This window comes from Lynx canadensis, chromosome C2 (genome assembly GCF_007474595.2).
Source record: "Lynx canadensis isolate LIC74 chromosome C2, mLynCan4.pri.v2, whole genome shotgun sequence".
In the NCBI taxonomy this organism is placed as follows: domain Eukaryota; kingdom Metazoa; phylum Chordata; class Mammalia; order Carnivora; family Felidae; genus Lynx; species Lynx canadensis.
The window spans coordinates 112,603,762-112,613,912 of NC_044311.2; the positions used below are offsets into that span (position 1 = coordinate 112,603,762).

Genomic DNA, 10,151 nt, shown 5'->3' on the forward strand with positions numbered 1-10,151 from the left:
GGGGGCGGGATCTGCAGGGAAGTGCGTCAGAGGAGGCGCGGGGAGAGTAGGGTGCTGTGGTCTGAGCTTGAGGGTGAAGCTGGCGGAGCAGGAGGATGGGCGGTGAGTGAGCGGGGTCGGCGTCTCCGGGCAGGGGTCGCGTAGCCGTTGGATGTTTTCAGCAGTTTGAAGAGGGGCCCCTCCCGGGGAGCGGCCCGGGCGGGTGGGTGCCCCGCCGCAGCGCTGCGGCGGGGGTTTTCCCTCGGCCGAGTGGTCTGGGGAGGGGCCTGGTCGCGTACCTGGGGCCCCTGGCCTGGGGTGGCCCTGGACTGCGGGGGCCCACGGCTCGGTAGTGCGCCCTGCGAGGTGATAGCGCCAGTTGTCCGGCCTGGGTAAACAGCCGCTCTCGGTGCCGGGACCTTTTAAGGTCATTTGAGAGCACCAGGATGGAAGAGAATTAGAAAGAACAAGAATACAAAACCAACTTCTGGAGTTATTGTTAATCAGTGTAATTGCCCCATCTCTCCTGTGTCACACTTGCTATCTTCCAAACTCGGCAATCCCAGTTTGCGAGCCTGTTTTCGTGCGCCTTTGTAAGGTGTTTGGTGCGGTCACGGTGTATACTTGGCAGGATTTGACTCAGCTTGATCCGCCTTGAGTCATTTTACTGCGGCCATTTACTACTACTGCCGTTGAGTCCTGTCCACACCTTGGTGTGGTAGAGCCCCTCCCTAAGGAATGTGGTGAAAACCTCAAGAGGAGGGAAGGCAACCTGGCTCTGTGCCGGTGCGTGACATTCCCCAGGACTCTGTAACGTAGCTTATTCAGACTGTATGTTACCATATATGGGAGACAAAAGAGCAAAAATTGTACAAAAGGCACCCCCCCCCCCCCCCCGCCCTGCGCTGGGGGCTCAGCCTTTTGGGTCTTAGCCCGCCGAATAAAGCTGTTTCCTGGAAAGAAAAGCCTTAGTGTCCCAACTCTTTCTGTGTGAGAATCCTGCTACATTGGGAGTATTCATATTCTGCCTAATTCAGTTTTCTTTCTAGCTGAGGGGGAATCATTTAGTTTGCAGATGAGGAGAGTCAAAAAGTGTGAGGAATGGGGAGAGTAGACAGGAGTGGAGAATTTGGCAGCGTAAGGGAGTTTTCCTTAGCTTTAATAGATTAAGAGCAGATTGCTATCTAGCATTATCATAGTTACTGTTCTCTTTGCTATTCTGTGTACCCAGAACTACCTTTTCTGTGTGGGTTAAGGAACATCTCAACTCTGTTTTCCAAATAGCTCCTGATTCTTAACCTTGGTTTAGAAGGTTTTCCTCTTCAGAGGAAACTGGGAGGAGCCAACTTCCTCTGCTTCCTTTTCTAATGCTCTGTTCGCGCTCAACCCCAGAAAACTTAATGCTCTGCAGCTTGCATAAAAATTCAGCCTGTAATGAAGAGTTTATGTATGGTACACTGCTGACTCTGAGCATGTCTATTGTTTGTATCTGTAATGTGTATGTCCATTTCAGTGTTGTCTGTTTTAGTGTGCAGGTGATAGACTAGAGAACAAGACCTCTGTCTCCGTAGCATCCTGGGTATGTGAGCATTCAATAAGTACTTTTCATAATAATGAGTTTTATTTTGAACTTAATTGAGAACATGCTTGCCTTTATTTATTTTTTAATGATTATATATTACTTTAAGGGCCAAGGGATGGGGAATAGGATAAAGGGTGGTTTTTGAGATAATTCCTTTCAAAGTAACCTCTATATGTCCATGAAGTCTAACGTTTCTTCTTTCTCCGACTTTTAAACAGAGCAGTCTGAATGCCAGAATGGATAACCGTTTTGCTACAGCATTTGTAATTGCTTGTGTGCTTAGCCTCATTTCCACCATCTACATGGCAGCCTCGATTGGCACAGACTTCTGGTATGAATATCGAAGTCCAGTTCAAGAAAATTCCAGTGATTTGGCCAAAAGCATCTGGACCGACTTCGAGAGTGATGAGGCAGATGAAAAGACTTATAATGATGCGCTTTTCCGATTTAATGGCACAGTGGGATTGTGGAGACGGTGTATCACTATACCTCCAAACACATATTGGTATAGCCCACCAGAAAGGACAGGTATTTCTCTTATTTTAACTTCTGTCTCCTTTATCTACTCAATAATAAAGTGATGGTGATGACCCAGTTATGTAAAAGGAGGTTTGTGGGTTCTTTCTCTCTCCAAAGAAATAAATCTATGTGTCTCTTCTCTCTCTACCACCTTCTCTGCCCATCTTCCATGAATTACCGTGATACTCGTTACAATTGGTTGGATAAGTAACTGTCCTTATCTTGGGAAAGCCAGTTTACATCTCTGTACTTATCAGTAAAATTATTTTTATTAGTCTCACACATGTCATGAGGAAATAATTGGGAAAGTACATTGGAAGACTTTAAATATTTGGTAATTGGTGAAAGAATTAGTATCCAGAATCAAATCAACAAATATGAATTGATAGTCTTTTAAGTGTTAGCTGTGTTTTAGTAGTTATTATCATTTGCCCTGTGAATCTTAGAGAATATAATTTGATCCAACTCTGCATTTAAATCTGTGTATATTGAGTCTGTTTTACAACAACTTGATAGAGTTTGTAGGTTAAAAATATGCATTACAGAAATAAAAACCTAAGAAATTGTCTCATTTATTTTGCAAGCATTCTTACCATTAAAAATGTTTAATTTCCAATTATTGAAATGGAAACTTTTGAACTGTTTCTAAGGAACAACTTTACAATTTGTTTCTACTTATGACTACTTCTTTTGACCACTTTGTGGGAAGCACTGTATTTAAATCACAGCACAACAGGCTGGAGTTACCATATATCAGGACAATAGTTGTGATTATATAATGGGAAAAAGAAAGTAGTTGGAAGGGGGGGTGGTGGTTAAAGTTAATTGTAAAGGGTTCAGTTCTATTCATGAGGGCATAGGAGCACTTGATGGTTGAATCTTACCAATCGTTTATCATTCATTCAGCAAATATTTATTACATGCCTCCATATTCCATGTAGAACATCAGAGGAAAAAAAAAATACTTTTAGTCCGAGGGAGCTAACATTCTTGTAAGGGATGCATGCAGTAAACTCAATAAATAAGTGTAATAGCATGAACAGTAGTTATTTATATAGTATGTTAAGTGACACATGCTATGAAAAAATGCAGGAAAATACAGGGGATTTGGAATATGTAGGGAAGGGGATGTTGGTGTGCATAAGTTATAATCTTCAATAGCATAGGCAGGATAGGCTTCAACAAGAAGACATTACTTGAGTAAAGACTTGAGGTAGGTGAAGGAGTTGGCTGTATGGAAAGTTGCAGAGGTAAGGGGAATCGTGGGTTGGAAGGAAAAGCTACTGCAAAGGCTTTATGGTGGGAGCATGCCTGAATTAGTCAAGGACCAGCAAGAAAGCCACTGGGCTGGAATGGAGGGTAAGGAGGGGAGAGTTGTCAGAAAGGTACTCTGGGGGTGAGAGTGGGGCAAACCTTGCAAGATTTTCTAGGCGTGATGAGGGCCTCGGTTTTTACTCCACATGTGAAGGAGCATTGCGGAGCTTTGAGCAGAGGACAGATGATCTGGTCACCTAGACGCATGTTTTGAAAACAGGTAGTAGGCAAAGGTGGAAGCCAGGAGACTTTTGCACTGATTCAGGTGAGAGATGATTGTGGCTTAGACGACAGTAGTAGCACTGAGAAGTGGCTGGATTCTAGATATGTTTTGAAGGTGGACCCTCAAGGATTAACTGGTGGGATGCATGTGGGCAACAATGACTATAGTTTCTGGTCTGAGGAACTAGAAGAATGGAATTGTCATTACTTGAGATGGGGGAAGACAGCTGGGGGAGTAGGTTTCGGGGAGAAGATGAAAGTTCCTATTTATTTGTCTTCTCCTTCCTAGTCTTCTTGCATATCTATTCGCATTCATTTTACTGCTCCTACTTTTTTTCCCCTTCCTTGTACCAATGTCTTAAGCCCACTGCTGAGAACCACTGGCATCCATTGGGCATCAGTGAATCTTGTGTGTCATTCAAGGCCAAAGAGGTTGCTGTCCTCTGGGAACATCTTTCTATATCACTTTTTATTTTAGAGAATAATTACTGAAAGGGATTTTTGTTAAATGTTTATAATTAAAGCAATAAGCAATCATTGTTAATTCATGTTCCAGAGTCATTTGATGTCACAAAATGCATGAGTTTCACGCTAAATGAGCAGTTCATGGAGAAATTTGTTGATCCTGGAAACCACAATAGTGGAATTGATCTGCTTCGGACCTGTGAGTACATTGATTTCAGCCGGACAGTTGGGAGAAAAAGAAATAATTTTGCCATTTGTTGATTTCTGTTTTGGGAACAAGATGAATCAGTATGTCATGTCACCTTGAAATAAGATCTCTAACGGTATCCCGATGAACTCTCTTCTGTTGAAAACATATTTTAAGGTTAGGTACGTACCTAACCAATTGCAAATATAAAGTTCAGAGAAGCAGCTAATACATTAGGTGACAGAATCCAGACCTCCTCAAAAGATGTTATTAGTGGGCCCTTTTGAAGAGTAAATTTAATAGGAATAAATAATAAATTTTTGTATTTGAGTTAAACATTTCAGCTACCTGAGTTCAGATAGGGATATGTAAAAAAAAGTTGACTATAAGCTCTAAGAGTCAACTAAGGATTAGGGCTACCAAAAACGTTAATGTAGCCTTAGGTGGTAGTAACAAAAGTATAGATATCAAAAACAAATGAAAGTATTTATTAGGAGCGTTCCATTCCTTGATGGTCAGACTGCATAAGAAATACTGTCTTCAGATTTGCACCCGGTTTTCCGGCTGTAGACGCTTACTGGAGCTTGTCCAAAAGAATGACCATGTTATGAGAGACCATGAAATGGCAAGTACAGTTGACCCTCGAACAGCATAGGGGTTAAGAGCATGAACCCCTCCACGGGGTTGAAAATCCACATATAACTTTTGACTCCCCAATACATTACTAACAGTCTACTGTTGATCAGAAGCCTTACCAATAACATAAAATAGTCGCCTGACACGTATTTTGTATGTTATATGTATTATATAGTGTATTCTTAACATAAATTAGAGGAAAAAAATGTTATTAAGAAAATGATAAGGAAGAGAAAATACATTTGCAGTATGTTCTGTTAAAAATCTGCATATAGGGGCGCCTGGGTGGCGCAGTCGGTTAAGCGTCCGACTTCAGCCAGGTCACGATCTCGCGGTCCGTGAGTTCCAGCCCCGCGTCAGGCTCTGGGCTGATGGCTCGGAGCCTGGAGCCTGTTTCTGATTCTGTGTCTCCCTCTCTCTCTGCCCCTCCCCTGTTCATGCTCTGTCTCTCTCTGTCCCAAAAATAAATAAACGTTGAAAAAAAAAATTTAAAAAAAAAAAAAATCTGCATATAAGTCAACCTGCACATTGAAAAAAATTTTTTTAATTTTAATTTCAAAAGCAAGAGAGACCAAGCACAAGCAGGGAAGGGCAGAGAGAGAGGGAGACACAGAATCCGAAGTAGGCTCTAGACTGAGCTTGTCCGCGCAGAGCCCCACACAGGGCTCGAACTCACGAACCGTGAGATCATGACCTAAGCTGAAGTCGGATGCTCAACCGACTGAGCCACCCAGGCGCTCCTCAACCTGCACATTTAAACCTGCACGTTTGTATTGCAAATATATAGGAAGAAGTATATTTCTAACAGAGTTTGAAGGGAAGTTGGAGAAAAGACTTTTATGTAGTTCCAGAAAGTAAAACTAGCACTATAGGGTAGAATTTGGCTTAGAGTTGATATTAATACATTACTAATAATTAAAGTAATGTAAGAGTTGAAGGGGGTGCTTTGGAAGATCATCAGCTTTCTTCCCACAGCTGTTGTTGAGGGAATTTATGATAATTAAAACTGCCATTTACTGAGTGCAGAGATCCTCTGCTTTGTGTTTCATGTATATTCTTTCAACAGGTCTTTTATAATCACCATTCATTTACTTGTTATTCCCGCCTTGAGATCCTATAAGGACTTAAATTCATTTGTATGTAGAGCCAGAAGGTTTTGCTTCAAATGCTGGCTCTCCCGCTTACTGTTTTACCTTGTACAAGTTAGTTATACCTCTTGCCTTAGTTTCCTCATTCATAAAGTGGAGATAATAATAGTACCTCTTCATAGGGATGTTGGAGAATTAACGTGCAACGCGTGTAAAGAATAGTGCCGGATGCATAGTAAGCCCTCAGTGATTGTTAACTGTTAGTGTCCTTTCACTTTTATCAGGACAAAGGTAGCATCCTGTTGAACAAAGTGCTTTAGAAAAGAAACATCCAGTATTAAAAGTACTCATTTCTCACTTGTTGAGAAAAGTTCTATTTAGTATATGACAGAAATTGACATTGTGAGAACACCATCTGAAATCATGGTAACATTTCTTTTTTTTCTCTTTTTCAAAATCAGATCTTTGGCGTTGCCAGTTCCTCTTACCTTTTGTCAGTCTGGGTTTGATGTGCTTTGGAGCCGTAATTGGACTTTGTGCTTGCATCTGCCGGAGTTTGTATCCCACCATTGCCACAGGCATTCTGCATCTCCTTGCAGGTGGGTCTTGTCAGGATACTTCACTTTTCTCCTCTTCCTGTGTCCATAGAGACCAAAGAGTCGTAACTCTTTTTAAAAATTTTTTTTTTTTCAACGTTTATTTATTTTTGGGACAGAGAGAGACAGAGCATGAACGGGGGAGGGGCAGAGAGAGGGAGACACAGAATCGGAAACAGGCTCCAGGCTCCGAGCCATCAGCCCAGAGCCTGATGCGGGGCTCGAACTCACGGAGTGCGAGATCGTGACCTGGCTGAAGTCGGATGCTTAACCGACTGCGCCACCCAGGCGCCCCAAGAGTCGTAACTCTTAAACATTCACGCAGTATCGTCCTGTTGTGTTGCCCGAGAAGCTCTCACTGTGCTCTTACCAGTTATGTTTTGTTCTCCTCCAAGGGCTGTGCACACTGGGCTCAGTGAGTTGTTATGTTGCTGGGATTGAACTACTCCACCAGAAACTAGAACTACCTGAGAACGTGTCTGGTGAATTTGGATGGTCCTTCTGCCTGGCGTGTGTCTCAGCTCCCCTACAGTTCATGGCTTCTGCCCTCTTCATCTGGGCTGCTCACACCAATCGGAAAGAGTACACCTTAATGAAGGCCTATCGTGTGGCATGAGTGGGAAGTTGCCTGCTTTGCAATTGCCATTTTTATTATGTTTTTAATATTAATATTTTCTCTTGTCTCCCCTCCCGTTGTTTTTAATTTAATTTTTTTGAGTGGATCTACCATTTTATCCTGAAAATCTATTTTATTTATTCACACAGACAATTGTTTCTTAATACCACTAAAATGTATATGGATTATTCTGAATGATTCCATCTTTTAAACAAACCAATGTGGGTTCAGAGTCCAGAGAGCAAGAAGTGGGTAGACGGTTGGCACAAATTTCTGAAAGAAAATTGATAGTGGGAGATTGACCCAAAGCAAGTCCTACTGATGTCGGTTAGACTTTTCAGTAAATAGCTAGCTGTTCAACTAGAAACCCTTTAGTGTCTCTGGGAAACCTTTCATTGTCAAAACTTAATGGTCACTGTGCTGTTGTAGATAGCCAGTCAGCCAGAAGTATTAGTGCTATTTTCAGACTTAAGCTATATAAAATAAAGAGATTAGCTAAGAGCCTTTTCCCCAAATATTGGCATATAGCTTTATTCAAGGTGAAGTATGGCAGCTGTTTATCTATACTGTGTTTGTCTACAAGAAAGGAAGTGAAAAATACAGTGTTTACTTGAAACTTTAACTTCGTAACTGCAGGAATTCCAATTCAGCCAGACAAGAGGATTAACCTTATTTTACTTTACCTTTTTTTGTATTTTTTTTTTTTTTTTAACTCTCCTTAGTATGTCAGTAGGATTTTCAGTACCACCAAACCATTTTGGATTTTTGCTCCTTGCCTCTTCACACATCAGGCTTAAGAGTGCTTTCTTTCTAACAGTACTTTGGGGTCATAGAGTAAAATTCTCCAACTGCTGTCTATGTATTCCAGCTCAGTACCATAAAGAAGGTTCCACTGTAATGACCCTCCGGAGCTAGGAAAACTACCACAAGACCTAAAGCTTTGGCTAGTCATTAACTTCCAACTATGGTCTTTATTTCTTGTGGTGAAATGATGTGCCTTTCCTTGCCTAAATCCCTTCCTGGTGTGTATCAACATTATTTAACATCTTCTAATTCAGTCATTTTTTTATAAATATGTCTATATATAAACATTGAACTTTAAAAAAAAAATCTTATTTACTTATTCCATTACTGTAGCACTTGACAGATTTTAAAAAATGTAACTTAGTAATTTCTTACAATATCCTAAATCTGTCTTTTTTAAAAAATAAAAAATGAGAAGAAACTCAATATTGTATAGTGTCTCAGTTGATGTTAAATCTCAATATTTTAGGATAAAGAAGTGCAGGATTCTGAATGAGGATCTCTGTGTTTCTCTGGAAAATGCGTTGTTGCTAGGGTCTCTGTTTTATCTTCCAAAAAATATGGGAACCCCTTATGCCCATTAGAAAATAAGACACTCTTCAGAGTTTTAAAACATGTTTTCAAAGTAGTTTTGTGACCTCTATGTATCCTATTTAATGTGGCTAGAGTTTTCTTAAGTTATTTAATGGCTGTGGATGTTTGTGTTCTATTGTAAAATACTCCACTTTCTGACTTAAAGCCAATATTACTCTGCCACCAGTTATTACCTGTGCAATTACTGGCTATCAGTTTTCTACCTCTTCCTAACTCTTGAAGTTCACTGCCTTTCAGCACCTTCTGTAGAAGGCAGAAAAGCTAAGTAAATATACACAAAGCACTTAGGTATGGGATTTTAAAGTTATTGACCAACATGACATTTTTTATTGGGAAGTTACTCATTTTAGACAGTGTCCCTGCCACTTGTCCCTCCAAAGTTGTCTGTGATTGTCAGTCCACCACCAATCTTTCACATGCACTGTGAAAACTCCGTCAGAATCGGACTTGTGAGTTACAGGCTCACTGGTAGCCTCCTTGAGTATGGAAGCCAGCACCAGAAGCTCTGGGGTTGAATATGTGTTGTAGTTGATATTTTAAGCACATTTCAGAATATCTGAGGTCATCCTCTCTTGCAAAGACTTTTCTTTGGAACATAGAGGGCCGTGGTTGTATCATTTGAGGTGAAAATTAGTTTTTCACCTGTCTCTTGTTCTAACCAGGTAGAGCCATATGAAATTGCTGATATTTGACCCATTTTTGATTAAAACTAATGACATAAAATCAGTGGCAAGTAAAGTTTTATTGGTCTCTTTTCACCTAATCTTTGAAAGCAACTCCCAAAGTAAAAACTTAATTTTCAGGTTTTTCAGAACATGAGTTTCACGGTAATTTAAGAAACGCATTAAAAAATTTTTTTATAATGTCTTTGTGAGAGAGACAAAATGTGAGTGGGGGAGGGGCAGAGGGAGAGGGAGACACAATCTGAAGCAGGCTCCAGGCTCTGAGCTGTCAGCGAAGAGCCCAACACAGGGCTCAAACCCACAAACTGTGAGATCATGACCTGTGCAGAAGTTGGTTGCTTGACCGGCTGAACCACTCAGGTGCCCCTAAGAAATGTGTTTTAAAATCTTAATTTTATAGTTCCTAACTAATCTTATTAAATGATGTGAATAAATATCTTTTATATCCTTTTTTTGGCAAAAGATGCAGTTCAAAAAATTTTAAGGTATAGCCGTAAAAGTTGACACAATAAAAAGGGCAGAATAATCCTGGAAGAATTTATTTGTTCAGTTAACACTGTGCCTACTGTCTATGTCATTAATATAATAGTAATGTGTTACGGTTTACCTGCTCAAAGTGTTTGCATGTGTGTGTGTGTGTGTGTGTGTGTGTGTGTGTGTGTTTTGGGGGGAGAGGACAGAGTTGAAAAGTCACTTAAAGGTGAACTGATTTAGTCACACCGGTGAGAAGAATGAGATGGCCATAGGATAGATCAATTTAGTTTTCCCATTCCAGAGACAAGAGCAAATTGCAGACTAGCACTATTAAAACTTATAATATAGATCCAGTTATCTTCAATTGACCGTAAGATAGTGTGAGGGCATTT

General features: G+C 40.6%; 1 protein-coding gene across 2 annotated transcripts; it reads left to right on the forward strand.

Annotated features, from left to right (window-relative positions):
• Nucleotides 1-8,434, forward strand: CLDND1 (claudin domain containing 1). 2 transcript variants are annotated; one of them, XM_030329604.1, is made up of 5 exons: nt 1-102; nt 1,780-2,089; nt 4,173-4,280; nt 6,454-6,591; nt 6,984-8,434. In XM_030329604.1, the coding sequence occupies exons 2-5, from the start codon at nt 1,798-1,800 to the stop codon at nt 7,202-7,204; spliced, it is 759 nt and encodes a 252-aa protein (XP_030185464.1). In that variant the 5' UTR covers nt 1-102; nt 1,780-1,797; the 3' UTR covers nt 7,205-8,434. The 2 variants fall into 2 exon arrangements, with proteins under 2 accessions (XP_030185464.1, XP_030185465.1); XM_030329605.2 differs by lacking the exon at nt 1-102 and adding an exon at nt 1,513-1,558.
• The last annotated feature ends 1,717 nt before the right edge of the window (nt 8,435-10,151 follow it).

What these genes read in the sequence shown, in the direction of transcription:
- CLDND1 (XM_030329604.1), top strand. Translation starts at nt 1,798, where the DNA reads ATGGATAACCGTTTTGCTACAGCATTTGTAATTGCTTGTGTGCTTAGC. An exon ending in TAGCCCACCAGAAAGGACAG is followed by an intron (nt 2,090 to 4,172) that starts GTATTTCTCTTA and finishes TTCATGTTCCAG; the next exon opens with AGTCATTTGATGTCACAAAA. An exon ending in AATTGATCTGCTTCGGACCT is followed by an intron (nt 4,281 to 6,453) that starts GTGAGTACATTG and finishes TTTCAAAATCAG; the next exon opens with ATCTTTGGCGTTGCCAGTTC.